Source organism: Silene latifolia, chromosome 6 (genome assembly GCF_048544455.1).
Source record: "Silene latifolia isolate original U9 population chromosome 6, ASM4854445v1, whole genome shotgun sequence".
Taxonomy (NCBI): domain Eukaryota; kingdom Viridiplantae; phylum Streptophyta; class Magnoliopsida; order Caryophyllales; family Caryophyllaceae; genus Silene; species Silene latifolia.
This window is the reverse complement of record NC_133531.1, coordinates 2,494,060-2,515,785: the sequence shown is the minus strand read 5'-3', so window position 1 is coordinate 2,515,785 and position 21,726 is coordinate 2,494,060. Positions and strand designations below refer to the sequence as shown.

At 37.3% G+C, this 21,726-nt stretch overlaps 1 protein-coding gene across 1 annotated transcript; it reads left to right on the top strand.

Moving 5' to 3' along the window:
- Nucleotides 1-631: 631 nt before the first annotated feature.
- Nucleotides 632-2,691, top strand: LOC141658460 (uncharacterized). The gene is made up of 2 exons (XM_074465405.1): nt 632-882; nt 1,712-2,691. Exons 1-2 carry the CDS (start codon nt 747-749, stop codon nt 2,545-2,547), a joined length of 972 nt encoding a protein of 323 aa, XP_074321506.1. The 5' UTR covers nt 632-746; the 3' UTR covers nt 2,548-2,691.
- The last annotated feature ends 19,035 nt before the right edge of the window (nt 2,692-21,726 follow it).

Sequence of the window (21,726 nt, the reverse complement as noted above, 5' to 3'; positions counted from 1 at the left end):
GTTAAATAATGAAAAGTATTGAATATGATGGGTTATGAGTGGTTGAAGTGGTAAATAAAGAAAAGAGCTAAGGGTAGGAAAGTAAAAAACCATGTCCAAATATGGCAAATGAGACAGTTATGTGAATAGACGAAAATGGCAAATGAGACAGTTATTTAGAATAGGAGGGATACAATTTTTGATAAATGGCAACACTGCAACAATAACGTTAATTTCGTCTCTTTTTTTATATATGGCGGAATAGCGGATTCAAAAATTCTTCCCGGTATTCCAAATATAAATTACTACTTAAAAATACAAATTTATTCTATTTTTACTGAAAAATTGGACTAATACAGGACAACAAAATTTCATTTTTGATGCCATCGGACATTGGGAACCCGAAAAAGGTCATTTACTGACTCCGCCACTAATACAGAGTTTATTTATTCATATAAGCTAGGAATTACATTTTGACATATATCCCATACCTTTTTTAATGAGTTTTTTCAATGTCAAATAATATGCAACGTATTAAATATAAGTTGGCCGGGATTTAAACTCGTGACATATCGTAAGGTTACTTCCGTTTTAATCATCAAGTTAACATTTCTTAGGTTATATATAGTGTAGGTACTCGATCGTGACCAAAGACGCATCGCATTACAAATTATACTCCCTCTTTATTAAATCTCTCTTTCTGCTAAAACCAACATCAACGTTCCCTTCCCTATTCTCTCACTCTTGCACCCATTATTTTCCCGACAATGGAAGAGCCAATAATAAAGGGCGACTACAAGTTCTTACGCGAGTTTAATCTTGGAGACCACGTCTTTCTCAACAAGGCAACCGCCATGTATTTTCCGATTTTATCCCCTGTGACGGATTCACGACAAGAAGAAGGTATCATCTTGTATTTAATAAATGGTCCATTTTTATTCAATAATATCGTAGTAACTTGACAATTTGCTTGTTTTAATTTACTAGTTCGTTCCTCTCAACTTATTACGGTCATTATTTTTATTGATTGGTTTTTTATGTTCACTAATTTAGGAAAAATTGTCCCTAATAATCCCAAGTTTAGTTGGTAAATAATCCCAAGTTACAATCTTTCTAAAATAATCCCAACCCCCAAGTTGTCAATGTTTTTATGATTTTGCATCCATTATATAAACTTTAAATCTTTTGTTAAATAAATTGGAATAAAATTTGTGAAAATGAAAGTAATAATTTTGTTTTACAAAAAACACGAGTAAGGAGTATAATTTTAGACATATGCTAACATCAAAAATCATTTTTTACCATTCATTTAAACAGAGAAATACATAATTTATCAAAATAATTTCGGAATTTGAAAGAAATATTTTTATCTTTTGTTTGATCTCCATTTTGTAGTAAAAAATTTAATTATATATTATGGTGTTGTGTTTCTCGGAATTTGTTTATTGTTTATTTCTAAATATCAAATTTTTCTGGTCGGAAAATAAATGACGTAAGAGACTGGTGCAAAACCGGAAGAAAGTTGGCAACTTGGGATTATTTATGGCAGACCGTCCAAACTTGGGATTACTATGGCCAAATTTCTCTTAATTTTATTGATTGATGTTATGAGTTGAGTTGACAGTTGAGTATATTTAGCTGTGTTGTTTGAAATTTTTATTCTATTTGGTAGTTTCGACTTTCGAATCGTAAAATTGAAAATGATTTTAAGGCGATGTTTATGTTATGGTAGGTTTATGTGGCTTTTACGCTACCACTGATGTTATCCATACATTACTGACGATACATGAAGCTACTTTGCCTGGAGAACAATCCCAATACTTCGACTCTCGGTTTATGGATACCCCTTCTGTTGGTCAATTACTTGATACAGGCTTGCAACACATGTCTATGCTACAAAAGTATGTGAGTAAGGATGGGCTTACATCAAAAGAACATTACACCGATCGTGCTAAAACAAATTCCAACAATACCAAGATAACTCTGACGGGGTGTATAAGGTATAAGACGTCCGAGTTTAAGACTTTTAGGGGGGATGATTTACATGCTAGTATTGAGTGTATTGAGGGGGCTGATTTTAATGATGTGAATGACAACTTCCCGGATGCTTGCATAAACCATATTCGACGATATGGACCCGTTGTTGGAGTATTTGATTGCATGATGGATTCCGACCTAATCTGTGAGATGCCCATTTACGAGAGTAAAGTTTCGGAATTCGTTCGAACTGCCGATGGCGTTGTCCTTGCTCATGCAGTTATGATAACCGGTTATGGACTAGCGATTCATTTGCCAACGGGGAGGATGATTACGTACTACGTCATCCAAAACAACTGGGGAAAGGAGGAAGAGAGTGACAATTCTGAAAAGAGTAGTGAAGAGGATGACGATTCGGAAAAGAAGGAAGAGTATGTAGGCAGACTTCCGTGTAACATGTTTCATGTCGCTTATGGTCATAAGATGGATAAACAACAAGATTTGATCCAATTTTCGGAGAATGAAGATACAAGCAACATTGCTATCATTAAGAAGGAGTTTCTTAAACTAGCTAAGCTACCCTCTTGCTAATGTGTTATTAATTCTTCAATTTTATTTTTAGTATTTGAGGATGATAAAAACTAAGCACTCAACTATGCAATCTTTATGTTTTCAATCATGGATTTACTACTAATCAATTCTATTTTTAGTATTATTTTTTTCTTTTACTTTGTTCAGTTTTGGAGTCTTATTAAAATGACCACAACGTGTAAACTATTTTCCAAGTCATCGACAAATTGGTAGTAAAGTTTCTAACGTAATGCTCATTTAAGTATAAGACGCCAGTTTTGCCACTCTATCCGGTTTTACTTAATTTCATAATTGGTTGTTAACTTAAAACCGCCTCTCAAATCTAAGTCGAGAAAGTAAGGTTGGTGTTATTTCATGGACAAAATTATAGTCTATAATTAGTTCAAAATGTCAAATACAATACATAAATGAACTATTTCAAGTTTTCAACAAGCTTCCTAACGCTATAGTTTTGAATGAATTTTAAAGCACGTTATGGATTGAAATAAGTCTAGCCCTTGATCGATTCAATTTGTAGTTCCGCCTTTTCGTCCCACAAATACTACTATACAACTGGTTGTACAAGAGCATTGTATAACTATAACAAATCTAAATGAGTTTTTGTGTATTTTTTCCGAGTTTTTATAATTTTTTATTTATATTTTAATTTTTTGATGTCAAATATTAAAATCTAATTGAACTTACATATATTATTTCTGAGTTTCATTATAATTTTGTGAGTTCAATATTTTTTTAATAGAACTCAAATTCTTTCAAACAAAGCTCATAATTTGTAAGTGTTAGCTCGAGTTATGCTTTATTAAGCTCGGATTCTGTACTATACAACCTATACAAATGGTTATATAGTCTACTTATTGCTTTGGTCCCACATCATCTAACTTAATTATCCCATTATATGATCTCCATAATGAGGACATTAATGTAGTGAAAGACAATTAATTAGTTTTTATAAAAATTCAATAACAATGATAATTATCTACTATGAAAGAAATTTTAATGAGAGAGCGTCTCTCTTAAAATTTATGTTAAACTTAGTTTTTATATTTTATTTATTAGAGTTATCTCTCATTAGTGTAGTGAAAGACCGTCTGTAAATAATCCGTACCAATTGTTAATATTTTAATCGTAGTTTTCAGAGAATTTTAACAATTTAGTCAATAAAAAAAAGGGTTATTTTATGCCATTAATCCATCCTATGCCCCTTCTTCTCAAAATACTCTATCCTATGTTTTATCCCATATTAATCCTTTCTATCCACTCATTTTTCTTAAATTAGACCAATGGAAAGGCAACATGTTGGACAGGTTACCTTATCCCTTTACTTACTGATTACACCCCCTTCTTCTTTATTTCATTTGTATTTCTCTACTTTTACTGTTAACCCCTCAATTTCACTGTTTAACCTTTAAGCTTCCATCATCGTCATCCATCATCGTCATCCATTGCCTAGATCTTCATCCTCTTCTCTACCCATAATTCATGGATAAGGTATGTTCTTCTACTTGAATTACAATTTAGCAGCTTTTTTTCGTGTAAATATTTGCCCTAATTTAAAAAATTAGGGTATTTTGAATCTGTATTGAAAACTATAATTAGATGTTAATCAATCACTATTCTCACATATGGTTTCTTAATTTTAATTAATCTGGGTTATTTTTTCCTAGTAAATCAATCAGAAACTCATTTCATTTCTGGGTAAACTTATTGCACAAACCGACTATTTCAATTATTATGTTGTTAATTTGAATTCAATTGTTTTTTGTCCTATTTAGAGAAATCCATGGGATAGTGTGACAATAAAAATCTGGTTTGGAGGATCATTTACTAGGCTTGAAATGGGGCTAGGATATAATGGGAAAGTGTTTAGGACTGCTGATGTAGAAGTTGATGAATTTTGTTGGTTTACACTCCTTGAGGAAGCAGAAAAATGTGGTCCTTTTAATAGGAGGAAGGATGCAATTTTTTTCATGGACCCTAATTTAGGATTAAGAAGAATTGTTGATGATGTTGGTGCTCAGTGTATGTGTAAAATTGCAGTTGAGACTAGGGTTGTGGAGTGTTATTTGGTTTATGGTGTTGATGTTGCGCATTTATTGCATCTGATTGAAGTGAGTAAGGGTGAAGTAAATGGTGTTAGACAGTGCTCCAAGAAATTGACTCCTAGAAGGAAGGGAGAATCAATTAGCAATAGTCCAAATGTGGGACCACTTCCCAAAGACACAGTTGAAAACTCAAGCAAAAGTACTAAAAAAGTAGTAAATGCCTCTCACACATCCATCAAAGAAAAGGGAAAAAAACCTATACTTATTGAAAGAGCCTCACAAAGCAAAAGTGGTCAAAAAAAATCTCTGTCAAAGAATCCTCTCTTAAAGATTCCTCTCCCAAACAGTCTGTAACAAAGAGCCAAACAAGTACAATTATTGAAACAACATCACAAATACCACCAATAATTGAGGCAAATGTTAACCAATTCTATGATTTCAATGACCTAACACTCACAGATTTTTTTAATTCATATGAGGAAGAGTCAGATCTGCGTTGCCTTAATGTTAATCTTTGAGTTAGAAAGTGATGATGTAAGTGAGGGATCGGATCCAGGTTATGAGCCCGATTTGGAAGAGTGTGAAACGATTGTGAGAGCACGATGTGGAGGAAGATGAGGGTGTAATCGGGGGAAAGCGAAGTTCACCGAGGAGATAGATGAGGGTGTAACTGAGGCTGAGCAGAACATCACTGAGCCACAATGGGAGTCTGATGGATGTTCAGAGGATGAGGAGGCTAAAGAAGCTAGGAGAAAAGTGAAAGAATGGAATTCAAAAACTCTTGCTATTGCTAAACAACTTGAAGTACAAGCTGCTAATGTATTATTGCATGGCCAAGAAACTGCTGAGTGTAGTGGGGATAGGGAAAATGAGGGTGTGCAAGGCATATATTTGCCTAGAGCAGAACACAGGAGGTGTGCAAGGCATATATTTGCCAATTGGCACAAGTCATATAAGGGAGAAGAGATGAAGATGCTTTTCTGGAACTGTGCTCAATCATACAACCAGGCTGACTTTGATGATGCCATTGCTGCTTTGAAAGAGGTTGATCCAAGAGCCTCTACTGCATTCATGGGATATAACCCGAATCTGTTTTGTAGAGCCTTCATCAGCACAGCTACTGTGAACAATGTCATTGTCAACAATATGGCTGAGACCTTCAATGCATACATAATCAATGCTAGGTCAAAGCATTTGATTTATATGCTAGAGGAAATTAGGACCATGTTGATGCAAAGACTGGCAATAAAAAAAAAAGAGAAATGGAGGAGTCTGATGCTATTATATGTCCAAATATCCAAGAGATACTAGAAAAGGAGAAGGAGAAAGCTGCCTATTGCACAGCCTTGCTCTCTGACCCTACTCATTACCAAGTGAAAGATGGGATTGATGAAGTTAAAGTGAACTTAGAAGAAAGAACCTGTACATGTAGGAAGTGGGATGTAACAGGAATCCCTTGTAAGCATGCGATTGCAGCTATATTTGAGATCCATGCTCAAGCAGAAGATTATGTGCATCCTATGTACACAAGACAAGTGTACCTAAAGGCTTACAATTCCTCAATAGGTCCACTTCCAGGAGAAAGGCATTGGCCTAAAGTGGATCTACCCATGGTTCCTCCACCAATAAAAGTTGGACCAGGTAGACCAAGGAAGAAGAGAAGAAGGGATCCACATGAGGATCCCAAGAAAAAAGGGAAACTCACAAAGCATGGACTGGAGATGAGTTGTACTGTTTGTAAGTCAAAAGAACACAACAAAAGAAGATGCCCTCAAAAGGATATGGTGTTACCACCACCACCTAAAAGGCAAAGAGGGAGACCTAAGGCTGTAAATGCAGGAGGAGGACAAGAGGAAGGATCCTGCTCACAAAGTCATCATGGAGCAACAGCCATACCCACCAGGTTAGGGAGGGGTGGAAGGGTTATAACCTCTGCTAGAGGAGCGAGGGGTGGTTCAAGAGGAGTAAGAGGTGGTAGAAGAGGAGGAAGAGGAGGTCAAAGGGTAATTGTTCTAACTTGGTCATCATTTCTTTCTATTGTTGTAAAATACCTTTACATGGTAATTCTTATAACCTGACATGAATCTCTATACTTACAGGCACCACAGGGGATGGGAGTTCTAATAGATGATCAGGATAATGCTTTCACAAATACACCAGGTAGTACCACTGGTCCCAGGAGCATAATGGCAGCTGCTCAATGGTTCAATCTGTCTTTAACACAAGTTTCATCAAGTGAAGTTTGAAGTCACTGTAACTACTTGATGTATTTTGACATTTAGGAGCAGTCATCTGTTAGTCCATTTGCAGGTCATCTGCTACTTGTGTATTTTGAACAAGGCATAAGCCAAGTAGTTTATGTAGTTTGAATGTAATGGCAGTATGTTTAAGACTAAATTTAAGACTGAATTCAAGAAGGAATTTGTTACAACTCTTGCAATATTATTCAATTTAAGCTCAGATGTCATTACACAAACTTCATACATCAGAACCTTCATACATTCCTAATCATCAAATACACTGCAAAAAAAATCCAAGAAATCAATAATAATGTACTTGTTATTTTCTCCCCTTTACAGTGTTTCCTAATTTCAATTCTTGATGCCATAATCTCTTCTTTCAATTTTTCATTCTTCAATTTCAGTTTATCAATCTTCTCTTGCATATTCCTCTTCATCTCCGTCGAGTCCATTTGCAGGCCATTACCGTCCACTAAATCGTCTTCAAACACAAAGAGCCCACAACCATTCTACAAAAAAAATTGAAATTGAAGAACAAATTAATGAAAAACCCACAATCATTCAACAAAAAATTCGTCTTCACTGATAAAAGAGAAAAAAAAGAGATAAAAAAAGAGAAAAACTTACAGGCCATAATGGACAGCCATAGAACCTTCTACCCACATTAATTCCATTCTTCACAGTCCTTAATTTTGCAGGGAGTTGATGTTTGCATATCAAATGTTTCTTAAGATTTGGATTTGGTGAAATTGATGAAGAAGAAGAAGGAGAAGGATTAAAATTACCCTTTTTCATTATGTGGAGAAGTGAAGAGGATGAAGAAGAAAATTAATTAACTGGAATAAAGAGCCGTTGAAGAGGATGAAGAAGAAAGAAGAAAGATGAAAAGTGAAAGAGTTAATGTTAATGGAGAGATAAGAAGTGAAGGAGAGATAAGAAGGTTATAAAATAGAAAAAAAGGAGGAAACCTGTTGATAATTCAATATCACTTGTTATAACAGGTAAGCAAAAGCCTCGACCTAATTTAAGAAAAATGAGTGGATAAAAAGGATTAATATGGGATAAAACATAGGATAGAGTATTTTGAGAAGAAGGGGCATAGGATGGATTAATGACATAAAATAACCCTAAAAAAATGACTTATTGTAAATAAAAAGGGGCCTAAGTTCGGTCCAAACATTTGGGCCTATCTTGTAGATTTAAGGATCTCAACAATCCCGAGGTAGAAGAGTCAGCTAGAAACAATTCTAGTAAGGAAGAGGTTTGATGGGAAAAACCTACAAACGGTTTTCTAAAGCTAAATTTTGACGGATCGAGAATAGAAGGTAATAAAGCTGATTTAGGATATTCTATAAGAGATCACAATGGTAAAGTCGTTTTGTTGGGAGCAAAAATGTGCGGATCCAATAGTATCCTTGTTGCGGAAGCACTTACTTTAAAAGAAGGTATTTTAGCAGCTAAATACGTAGGAATCTCAAAGTTAATTGTGGAAGGTGATAACTTATGTGTTATTAACTCGATTCGAGGTACTTGGCAAATTCCGTGGGAAATTTCTAGTATTATCAAGGATGTGAAATTAGACCTTCATTTTTTCGATGAAGTGATAATTAAACATTGATTTCGTGAAGCCAACAAGGTTGCTGACTTCATGGCTTCTGTTGGACATTCATGTCCAACTCTTTCGAGGTGGTTTGATAGTCAGTGGCTTCAACTTACCTCCCTCATTCGAAAGGATGAGATAGGTCGTTGGTCCTACCCTAGAGGATCAACCTGGTTTTCTTACCTAATCAAAAAAAAAAATTGCTTACTGTCCTCAACTCCTCACTCTTCAAAATAATAAATTTCTCAAATTCTCATTTAAGACTGACACTAACGTCTTAAATTCAAAAACAGATCAATACATATCAATCACGTGGCAAGTTGTCTAAGAAATGACAAATTTTTTTGCCTTTATCACAATCGTATGATAATATTTGACTTGCTTTAAGATTAAAGACATATAATACGTTTTAAGTAAAATTTATTGTTTTAAGTTTATCCTTTAGTCATTTACTAGTTTGAATGCCCATGCGTTGCAACGGGGTAATTAGCTTATTTACAATGAAAAAAAAAACGTTATAAGCGTTTAATGTTTACATTATATGTCTAATGATTTGTTTACACATTATTAAAATATCTCTTTCAAAAAAAAATAAAAGATTAATATATACGCGGGTTAACTCTTATTTATAATCATATAATCACCCCACCTTATACTAATCTTTCGATGTGGGACAATTCTACTATTTATAAGTAATATATTCACAAAAATTGGATTTTTTTTCTGATGTGGGACAATTCTAATATTTATACGTAATATATATTTATCAAACCTGCATTATTTTTCAATGTGGGACAAATAACATACTCAGAATTACTCCATCTTTTTTGTACTTAGTTCGACATCCAACCAGATCTCGAATACCGAATACAGATAATTGCTGCTCATTATATCTAATAGGTATATTTAAATTTAATAATATGATAAAGTACTTTCCATTAATATTTGTACGTTGTTTTTCTTCAAAAAAAATTTAACATAATTGAGATACGGAAATTTCTCACGGTACCTCTTAATTTTGTTAGATTTTCCATGTTACCCCTACTTTTAAAAATCTGCCTATAGTACCCTTGAGGTTCCATTTTTTTATCTTTGGTATCATAATTAAAATATGTGCAAATGATAAGAACCTATACTCTAATGATAGAATATTTTTTAACACAATTCTAATTATATTATTTAAACATAGTATATTTACCACACCTACATTATTTTTTAATATGGGACATATAAAATCTATAGGTAGAAAATATAATGATATAAACTTTTAAGAGTTCTCCAAGACAATACTTAAGCGACTCAAAAGATTTTGGGTTGATGCCTAATTTCCAAGGATGCTCGTAGAATCACCCACCTTATGCTATATTTCGATATGGGAAAATTCTATTTTTTATATGTAGTATATTTATCACACCTATTTTATTTTTCAATGTGGGAGATATAACATACTATGAAATACACCATCTTTAATATGTGCAAATTATATGAAATCTATATATACTCTAATGATAGCATTTCTTACCATGAATCTAGTAATATTATTTTCATAATTTTTTTACCTACATTATTTTGTCAAATGAAATTTAAAAGTTTTTATATAAAAATTAGAAACATTACTTGAATATAAAATAAGAAATACATAGTATATATTATAATAACAAAAAGATTTTCCAAATATTAACTTAGGTTAGAAACCAATATTGTAGAGACAGTAATACAAACTGTTTTAAGAGTTATCCCTGATAATACTTAAGGGAATCAAAAGATTTTAGGTTATGACTTCTATTTATAATCATAAGATCACCATGCCTTATGATAATCTTTCGATGTGGGACAATTCTAATATTTATACATAGTATATTCACCACACTTACGTTACTTTTCAATGTAGGACAAATAACATACTAAGTGCGTCATTTTTTTTTTGCACCTACTTTGACATCAACCCGATTTAATAATGAGAAAACACAATACAATACAATATACACTCTAATGATATCATTTTTTTTGTCACAATCTAATTATATAATATTCATACGATACTTTTTTTTCAAATTAAATATAAAGTTTTTATATCAAAATTATAAACATCACTTTAATATAATATAGAAAATGTATATATATGGGACATATCTATTATTTATACATAATATATTCATAACACCTACATTATTTTTCACTGTGGGACATATAACATGCTAAAAAGTCTATATCTTTTATATCAAAAAATTTTGGATTAATACATAAGTTTCAAGGATGCCTCCTATTTATATTTATAGAATCACTCTACCGTATACTATTATTTCAATGTGAGATACATAATTTAATTATTTAGACGTAGTATGTTCATAATGCCTACATTATTTTTCAATGCGAAAGATATAACATACCAAGAAATACATGTCTCTTCTTAAAAAATCACTATTGTATACATATTATTTTTCTTTGAAGGTAAAATCACTTAGTCTCGATCATTAGATATGGATTTCTACATCGTACATATAACGACTCATTAACGCTCTATTACTGCATTCAGAAGACAACCATAAGTAAAATCTTTAGTTTTGTATTGTGTCAGGAGATTACCATTAGGAAAACCTTTAGTTATTTTTTTATTTTCTTGTTCATGTTCTTAACTCTTTCCCGGGTAGTTCCCAACGATTTCCACTTTATTTTTTATATCATATCGTAGATAATGATAAAAAATCTTAAGAGCTCTTTAAAACAATATTTATGAAACTCAAAAAATTTTGGGTGGATACATAAGTTCCAAATATGCATCATATTTATAATCATAGGATCACATCACCTTATACTAATCTTTCGGTGTGGGACAATTCTACTATTTATATGTAGTATATTCACCACACCTACTTATTTTCCAATGTGGGACAAAACATACTAAAACGTACACAATTTTACGTATTAAGAAATACACCATCTTTAATATGTGCAAATAATATGAAATTTATACTCTAATGATAGCATTTTTTAACACAAAGCTAATTATGTTATTTTCATAATTTTTTTAACGATATTTTTTTGCCAAATGAAATGTAAAAGTTTGATATAAAAATTGGAAATATCACTTGAATATAATTTAGGAAATATACATATTATAATAACTAAAAGATTTTCCACTTTATTTTTTACTTCAAAAATTATACTTTCCTAAATTGATTTTTGATGATGTTGACGCTCTTAGATCGCTCGAAAAAACTCTCTTATATATATATATATATATATATATATATATATATATATATATATATATATATATATATATATATATATATATATAGATATATATATATATATATATTAATCTCTCTAATCAATCGACTTTCCTTAGATTTTAGTAGTACAATCATGGTTATACTTATTAAGCGGTTTCTTATTTAATATTAATTTATTTTTATGTTAAAAAAAACTATTTTTGTTCTTTTAAATTATTAAATGATTTTCATTTATTTGCAATAACAAAATAAATGTACCAAATAAAATACAAGTAACAATATTAAATATTTTACTCCCTTATTCCATTTTTTTAAATCTCACATCTACACTAAATTTATCTAAAAATAATGTTTGTTCCTAATTTTCATAATGAAAAAATTGCATCTAATATTTCTCTTACCCTCTAGGTTACCAGAAGGGGTGTTTGCCCCCGCTGACGTAGGAAAATTTCGAAGTATTTAGTAAAAAAAATTGAATTCTTTTAGGATTCTCTTATATTACTACCCATTAACTTCTGCTTAAATTTTCCCCCATACTAACATAAAACCCTGATACTATCACTAACGCCGCCACTCACCACCACAATTACATTACTAGTCCTCTTTAAAATATATATACCGTATGAGGCCTAAAGAGTTAGAAGAGTTGAAGAAGCAGCTGAATGACTTGTTAGACAAAGGGTATATTCGGAGTAACTCATCAGAAATAGGTCTCATGAGATACGTATTTTGACTAATTAGAGATATGAGTACTATTTCATAATTTAAAAAACAAAAAATACGAAATACAATAAAAGATAAAATAAAAAACGTTACTACTAAAAATGTTTATAATCAATATATATACTTAAAAGAAGAACTTTTGAAGCGATTTCATTGGCTATTACTTTTAAGCGATTTCATTGGCTGTTACTTTATAAAGAGATATATAATTTGTGTATAAAAAAAGGGTTATTTAATGGGATTAATCCATCATATGTCTCTCTTTCTCAAATTACCCCATCCTAAGTTTTTTCCCATATTAACATTATGTTTCCACTCATTTAACTTATATTACACCAGGCGTTTTGTTTACCTGTTGTAACAGATGAGATTCAATTAACAACAAGTTTACTTCCTTATTTATTTAACCTTCTTATTCCTCCATTAACTTCTTCACCTTTCTTATTTCATCTTTCTTCTGTCTTCATTCATCCTTTACAACGGTCATATTATTCCCTTTAATTATATTCTCCATTTTCTCCAAATTATTTTCTCCAATTTTAACCCATATTTTCCCCAAGTTCTTCACATAATGAAAAAGGATACTTTCTCTTCTTCATCTTCATCAATGTAAAAAAGCCCAGATCACAGTAAACAATTGCTATGTGAACATCAACTCCCTGCGAAATTAAGGGTTATTAAGAATGGAATTAATGTGGGTAAAAGGTTCTATGGTTGTTCATTGTGGCCTGTAAGTATTTCTTATTTGGAATTTACTTTTTTATTTGTGAAATTTTTCTTCATTTGTTCTTCAATTTCAATTCATTTTGTTTTTCAATTTCAATTTTGTAGAATAATGGATGTGATCTCTTTGTGTTTGAAGACAAAGTACTTGAAGATAATGGCTTGCAAATGAGCAATTTTCAAGTGAAGATTGACAAACTCAAATTGAAGAATGAAAAACTGAAATAAGAGATTAGGAAACATTGTAAAGGGGAGAAAATAGCAATGACGTTATTGTTGATTTCTTAAATTTGTTTTTTTGCAATCTTTTTAATGATTAGGAATGTTGAAGTATGAGGATGTATGGAGGTGGTTGATGTATGATAATGTATGAAGGTTGTTGAAGTTGTATGGAATTTGTTAAGTAATGCATTTGAATTGGAATTGAATCAGTTGAAACTATCTTGTTCAGTCTTAAAGAGTCTTAAACACTCTGCCATTCATTACCTTCAAACTACATTGTTCACAACAGATAGACTTGGCTTCTGCCTTGTTCAAAATACATCAGTTGAAGACTAGCTAGATTGTTCAAAACAGACGGGTAGATGTTCAGAATACATTGTTCAAAATACATAAACTGGCTAAAATAACAGACGGCTATTTGTACCTGTCAAAATACATCAAGTAGCTAAAGTGGCTTCAAACTTGATTTGATGAAACTTGTGTTGATGGCTGAGCAGCAATCATTATGCTCCTAGGACCACTGGTAGTTCCTGGTACATTTGTGAAAGCATTACCCTAAGCATCTATTAGAACTCTCATCCCTTGTGGTGCCTGCAAGCATCATAATCATGTTTATATACTGATAGACAATGCATTGTATATAAAGAATTGACGACCATAATATTAGGTTATGAGAATTACCCTTGGACCTATTCTTGCTCCTCTTCTACCCCCTCTGGCTCCTCTAGAACTATCCCTTGCCCATCTACCAGTTGTTATAACTCTTCTACCCCTCCTTAATCTAGTGGGTATGGCAGTTGCTCCATGATGGATTTGTGAGCAGGATGCCTCATCTTGTCCTCCCCCAACATTTACAGCCCTAGGTCTCCCTCTTTCCCTTTTAGCTGGTTGTGGTGCCACCCTATCCTTGTGAGGACATCTCCTCTTGTTGTGTTGTTTTGATTACAAACAGAACAACTCATCTCCAGTCCATGCTTTATCAGTTTCTCTTTTTTCTTTGATCCTCATGTGGATTCCTTCTTCTCTTTTTCCTTGGTCTACCTGGTCCAACCTTTATTGGTGGTGGAATCATGGGTAGGTCCACTTTAGGGGAATACCTTTCTCCAGGAAGTGGACCAATTGTGGTATGGAGTAGGGCTAGAGGGCAATGCTGTGCAGAAAGCAGCCTTCTTCTTCTCCTTTTCTAGTATCAATTGGATATTGGGACACACAATGGCATCAGACACCTCCATTTCCCTCTTTTTTCACTGCTATTCTTTGCATCAACATGGTCCTAATATCCTCTAGCATGTAAATCAAATGCTTTGACCTAACATTGATTATGTATGCATTGAAGGTCTCAGCCATATTGTTTACAATGACATCATTAACTATGGTTGTACTGATGAAGGCTCTGCAGAAAAGAGTGGGGTTACAACCCATGAATGCATTAGAGGCTCTTGGGCCAACCTCCTTCAAAGCAGCAATGACTTCATCAAAATCAGCCTGGTTGTAGGATTGAGCACAATTCCAAAAAAGCATCTTCATCTCTTCTCCCTTTGATATACGGGTTTGTCGCACTCCCCAAATCAAACAATTTACTCAACTAATGTAGTATGGTAGTCGAGGTCGAACCACAAGGAGCAAGGGTGATTACTAATTGTCTAAATTCTTATGTTTTGCTAAGTCGGAGAAAATAAGGAGGGTGGTAACAAACTAGCACTTAAACTAACAAATTTAAAGGCTATAAACTAGACAAGATAAGAACAAGCTAAAAGATAAAGGATAGATCAAATAAAGAGAAGGACTAGAACTCGGTTCTCCCACAAATATAAGTAATTCCACATACTAATCGTCTCGGCTAATCAAACGGGGTAGAAAGGTAAGGGGGAGATGGCTCTAATTCGCCTAGAACCTCCCTTCCGGTCTCGCAATAGGACACTAGCTACTCCGACTAACCCCCCTCCCGGGTTCGAAAGCCGGTATCCCTAACTCAAAACCCGACAACCCCAAGAACATGCATTTTCCCAAGGAGGTAAAGTAAATGGTCAAGGTCATTAAGCACTCATCATATTCCGGGTCATCCCACTCCCCCTTCCGGAGGTCGATTTCAAACGCTAGTCTAGAGGCACCCTCCCTCGGTTCTCCCTTCCGGTCTCAACCTTAGTTGGTGACAAGGCTAAATTTCGGGTGTCCAATTTACAACCTAACCAACTTCCGTTGGTGGTCAAGAGTCACAAGTTGACACTACCCAAAACCCAAACCTTAAGCAAGCAAATTCCTCTAAACTACCCTCACCAATTTTCCCCACAAATTAGCCTTAATGATAATTAGTTAGTGAAATTACCCATATCGGGTCAAACCGAGTCCTAGAAGGAGACTACTCACTAATCATGTCTCTAAAGGCTAAATAAACAACAAAGATGGAATCTTTAAACATAAACATGGATGGAATATGAATTCTACTTCTAAACATGCAACAATCCAACTTAAATTATAAGGAAAGACAATTTAATTCAAGAGACAATGAAGATTAAACTAAAGGCACAAACTTTAACTCAATAAACCCAAATACTCAATCCTTAACATGAGAAATTCAAAGATTCAATCTTGTAAACAACAATGGTGAGTAGAGAAAAGATGAACAAGAGAGAGATTAGCATCAATTAAACAACATGAAGTAGTATTCTAACATGAACAACTAAACAAGAATTAAGAGAAAAACAAAATGTAAACAAATGAAATAAGGAAGAGAAATTATACCACTTAATTGCAAAAGGTGGAAACTTTGGATTGAAAGAATGAAAGGATTCTTCAATTCCCCAAATACACCCCAAAATTATTAATTGTAAACTAATGAAAAGGGAAGAACTTGGATAAACAAGAGAACAATTGTATTAATTTTTGAGTAAAGATTACAACTTGGGTAAAAGGAAAATTAATTTAGGGTTCTAAAATATTTGAGAGAAAGATGAACTAGTCTAATTTTCTCATCTAATTTCTAAGGTAAGTAATGGGTGGTGTTATGTAATGGGTAGTGTTGTGGTCTTTATATACCACTTCTACTAATCTACTTGTTCCGGGTATAATTTCCGGAGCAGTTATTAGTTACCACCCTTGACTTGTAGAATAATGTCTTGAGCTGAATCCTTCTTGCTCCTATCGTCCCACTCGGCCTCTCCTGCAACAATGAACGAACTGAGGGCTTGGCTGTGTGCCAAGCGTACTCACTCCGACGCTCAAGTCAATAAACTTAAAGGATTAAGCTGTGTTACTTGGCTAGATGCGTATTGTAGAGAGATAAGGGAGATATTACCAGATGAATAGTGTATTTAGGTTGTAATTGTGAGAGCCTTTCCTCAATGAAGGTTGAGGAGTATTTATAGGCTTTCACCTTTTGTCACGTAGTGGCCAAGTGGCCAAGTGGCTAGCAGGTGGAAAGACTGATCTACCCCTCGGCCGAGATACCTATGGCAGGCCGGCGGGCCGTATTGACTCGCCGCCGAGGGGTCTTGGATATGAGTACGCGGGTATGTGTCCCGGCTGGCAGGCTGTCATGCCGAGACCCAGGTGACAGGCCGATGGGATGCATCGGCTAGGCTATCTAAGTCGTTGACTTGCTGTGGATATCTTTGACCTTGCTCAGTGTGTTGACTTGGTCAGCGGTGCAGAATATGCCCCATCAATTTGCCCCCAGCGTAGTCTATGCCGTGGTATGGGCTCCGATGTACGTTGAGCATGTATTCTGCACAAGTAATTTTTAGAAATTTTCTGCATCGGCTTCTTCTTGTGCATCGGCGTGGCTCTTGCTAGGCCGTGCCGTATACCATATCCTAGGCCGTGCCGTATACCATATCCCCCCTCCACATGGATGCGTAAAGGGCACTCGATGTGGAAAAGAATATGACGCCGCCGTGACCAAGGCCGAGAGTCTTGGTTGATTTTGATTGCCCCGGCCGTGCTTCCTAGCTTGGTTGATCGGGTGGCGGCGGAGACCGATACCTAGGAATTTGTTGAGGAAAATGAATAGTTGAAGGGATGTGAACGGGCGTGTTGAAGACGCTTGGTCACTGTTGCATTGATTGACGTTTAACTGTTGCGACGATTGACATTCCGTGGTTGCATGCTCGACACGTGTTTGCTCGTTGATTGGCTGTTGCTTCATGGGCTGTGCTCTGATTGGCCCTTCATTGTGGGCTTTTTTCCTATAAATAGGGCAGTTTTTCCGTGATTTTGGTCACTAATTTCATTTTCTCAAATTTTCTTCAAAATTTTTGTCTTGCTAAACTGAAGGGCTTCTTTTTTCTTCCAATCTTCGGAGTTTTTGATCCGGCTAGCACTTTTTCCTTTGAAGGTAAACAAACGAATTTTTCTTTTCTTTGCTTTTTGTAAAGCTCTGGTAGGTAGAGTTTAGGCAATCCTTATGGGGACGGCCGTCGTTTGTACTCTTCTTGCAGTCATTTTAACAAGGTTTTATCTTTTTGGTCCTCGGCTTGGCCGGGACTCTGATTACGATCCTTTATTTGTCTTCTTGTGTCACTGACTGAGGCGATTTGAATGTATGTCTTAACCGTGTAGGCATATTGACCGCTAGATTGGCGTCTCAATTGCACTGTATATGTTTCTTCTTAGCGTATCGGCCGACGTGTTCCCCGTCGCTCTCGGTTTTGGCCGAGGTAATCGGGGTTGCGGCTTCGATAGCAATCGCAACTGTGTAGGCACTTTGACCGCTAGATTGGCGTCTCAATTGCACTGAGTATACGTTTTTTTTAGCGTATCGGCCGACGTGTTCCCCGTCGCTCTCGGTTTTGGCCGAGGTAATCGGGGTTGCGGCCGATAGCAATCGCAATCGTAGGCACATTGACCGCTAGATTGGCGTCTCAATTGCACTGAGTATACGTTTCTTTTTAGCGTATCGGCCGACGTGTTCCCCGTCGCTCTCGGTTTTGGCCGAGGTAATCGGGGTTGCGGCCGATAGCAATCGCAATCGTGTAGGCACATTGACCGCTAGATTGGCGTCTCAATTGCACCCGAGTATACGTTCTTTTTTAGCGTATCGGCCGACGTGTTCCCCGTCGCTCTCGGTTTTGGCCGAGGTAATCGGGGTTGCGGCTTCGATAGCGATTCTTCCCTTCGAGTTTCTGTCTAGTGGCAAATTGTGGAGGGGACAGATACTGATGGGGAACTTTGGGCGATTCACTTGCTTGTTATCATCGTGCGTTGGGGTGTCCACAATGTGTTCGGACACCTCCGCCGCTATACAAAGTATTTTCTCAAGTTATCGGTGTTCCAATGGCTCATCAGAGGCACACCTCCCATGCTGTCGGCCGTATGTACCCGGCCTTATTTCTTCGATCACTTTGTAGGGACCTTCCCGGTTGGCGTCGGTTTGCCATGAATATTTCCTTTGTTGGTGGCGGCCGACTTCCTTAGGACTAGGTCTCCTACTTTTAAGTCCCTTTTGTGGACTCTTCGGTTGTAGGCTCTCTTCATCCGGCTCTGATATACGGCCAAGTTGAGGCGTGCCGTGTCTCGGCTTTCTTCGACCAGGTCAAGGGAAGCTCTAAGGCCTTCCTCGTTTTCAGCTGGGTCAAAAGTGGCCGTTCTGAATGTCGGCACCGTCGCTTCGATCGGCAAAACCGCTTCGGAGCCGTAGACCAGGTGGAAAGGGGTGTATCCCGTGGCTTCTTTCTCCGTGGTTCGAAGGGACCACAGGACGCCGGGTAGTTCATCGGCCCATCTTCCCTTGAGGTCTTCAACCGTCTTTTTCAAACCGTTGAGGATGGTTTTGTTGGCTGCCTCCGCCTGCCCGTTGCTCTGTGGGTGGCAGACGGAGGAATACGCAAACTTGATGCCGAGCTCCTCTAACCAGTTCATTATTAGGTCGCTCCAAAACTCTCGGCCGTGGTCAAATACCATAACTTGGGGCAATCCGAAGCGGGTTATAACGTTTTCCCAGATTACCTTTCTGACGGCTGCTGTGGTCTTCGCTGATACTGCTACGGCCTCAACCCATTTGGTGAAGTAGTCAACGGCAACAATTAGGAACTTCCTTCCCCGGAGGTCATTGGGAATGGCCCTAGCATGTCCATCCCCCATTGTGCGAAGGGAAGGGGATTAAGCACCGGTTGTAGGTCCCTGGAGGGAGCGTGTATCACCGGGGCATGCATTTGACAGTTCGTGCACTTCTTGGTCTTCGCTCGGGAATCTTGAAGCATGGTGGGCCAGAAGTAGCCAGCTCGGAGAGCTTTGTGGGCTAGTGTTCTTGCCCCCATGTGATGTCCACAGATGCCTTCGTGAATTTCTGTCAGTATCAATTCTGCATCGGCCGGACCGACACACTTCAAGAGTGGTCTTATTACGGATCTCCTGTATAGTTCCCCTTCGAACATTAGGTACCCAGCGGCGATCCTTTTTATTTTGGCCGAGGGATTGCGGCCCTCCGTGTAATTCACCCGTAAGCTTGTATCTTATTATCGGAGTCATCCATGTTGACTCGGTTTCTATGTTACCCACCATGCCGGCGGTCTCGGTGATGCTCTTCGCGTTCTCGATGTCTACCAAGACGGTTCGGTGACATTCTTGATGGTTGAGCTAGCCAGTTTGGAGAGAGCGTCGGCCGGTTGTTCTCGGATCCGGGGACGCACCGTATTTGGAAAGACTTCAATTTTGCTACGTCGGCTTTTACCCTTTCTAGGTACCTTACCATTCCGTCGTCCCGGGCCTCGTACTCCCCTACGATTTGGTTAGTAACCAACGGTGAGTGTTTTTAACACAATGTGTTCTCGCTCCGTGAGCCCTAGCTAGCTCGACTCCGGTTATCACCGCTTCGTATTCGGATTCGTTATTCGAGGCCGAGAATGTGAATTTCAAGGCGTACTCAAACTCGTCTCCGTTTGGGCTGATGATAAGGATGCCGGCTCCTGAGCTATTCGTTGTGGAGGAGCCGTCGGTGTAGACCTCCCATATGCCTGGGTTTGGCTCTTCCTGGTACGTGCATTCGGCAAGGAAGTCTGCAAGTGCTTGCCCCTTTATCGAAGGCCTTGGTTTGTACTGAATGCCGAAGCCAGAGAGTTCCACCGCCCATTTGATGAGCTCGCCGGATTGTTCGAATTTTTCCAAGGATTTCTCCAATGGTTGATCGGTTAGGACCGTCACGGGGTGTGCGTCGAAGTAGGGTTTTAACTTCCTTGTGGCGACGACAGCGGCGAAGGCGCTTTTTCGATTAGTGGATAGTTTCTTTCGGCGGGCAACAGTGTATGGGCGACGAAGTAGATTGGGTGTTCTTTTTGTCTTCTTCCCGATGATCACGACCGACCGTGGCCGAGGTTACTTGCTATGTATAGGTATAGCGTCTCCCCCATTATCGGCACAGACGAGTTGGGAGAGTCGAAGATGAGCTTTCAATTGTTTGAAAGGCGTGCTCTCTTCCTCCCCCAAATGAAATCTTTATTTCCTTTCAGCACTTTGAAGAATGGGGTGCTCTTATCGGCCGACCGAGAGATGAAACGGGTGAGAGCCGCCATTCTCCCCGTCGATATCATAACCTCTTTCCGATTCCTTGGTTCGGGCAGGTCTAGATTGCTTGGACTTTGTCCGGATTGGCATCTATGCCTCGGCGCCGACAAGTACGCCTAGAAATTTTCCTGCCCGGACACCGAAGTTGCATTTCATTGGTTTGAGCTTCATCTTGTATTTCCTTAGTGAACAAAATGTCTCGTGTAAATCAGCCAGATGCTCGCTGTCGGACTTGCTTTTTACAATAGCGTCGTCGACGTATGCCTCAATGTTCCGTCCTTTTTGATTTTGAAACACTTTGTCCACCAGCCTTGTGTACGTCGCTCCGGCGTTCTTCAGACCAAATGGCATCATTTTGTACATGTATGTGCCGTTGGCGGTGATAAATGCGCATTTAGGCATGTCTTCCTCGGCCATAAACACTTGGTGATACCCGAGAAGGCGTCCGGCAGTCGATGGTGTAGCTGCCGTGGCGTCGATTAAGCTATCTATCCGAGGCAAGGGATAACAATCTTTGGGGCATGCTTTATTAAGGTTGGTAAAGTCTACACACATTCTCCATGCCCCCGATGATTTCTTCACCATTACAACATTGGCTAGCCACTCAGGATAAGTACAAGGCGTGATGAAACTCGCCGCTAGTAATTTATCTACTTCGGCTTTGATGGCCTCGTCCTTCTCAACCGAGGAGTTTCTCATTCTCTCGCTTGATCAAGGCGGGCGGTGGGTATCACGTTCGGCTGTGAACAATCACCTCCCGATTCACGCCTGCATCTCGGCCGCCGAGTATGCGAAAACGTCTTTGTTCTTTCTCGGCGGTCTAGGAGGTCGGCTCACGATTCGGTTCCAGGTTGACACCGACGGTTACGGTGCGGCCCGGATCGATCTCTACCTCC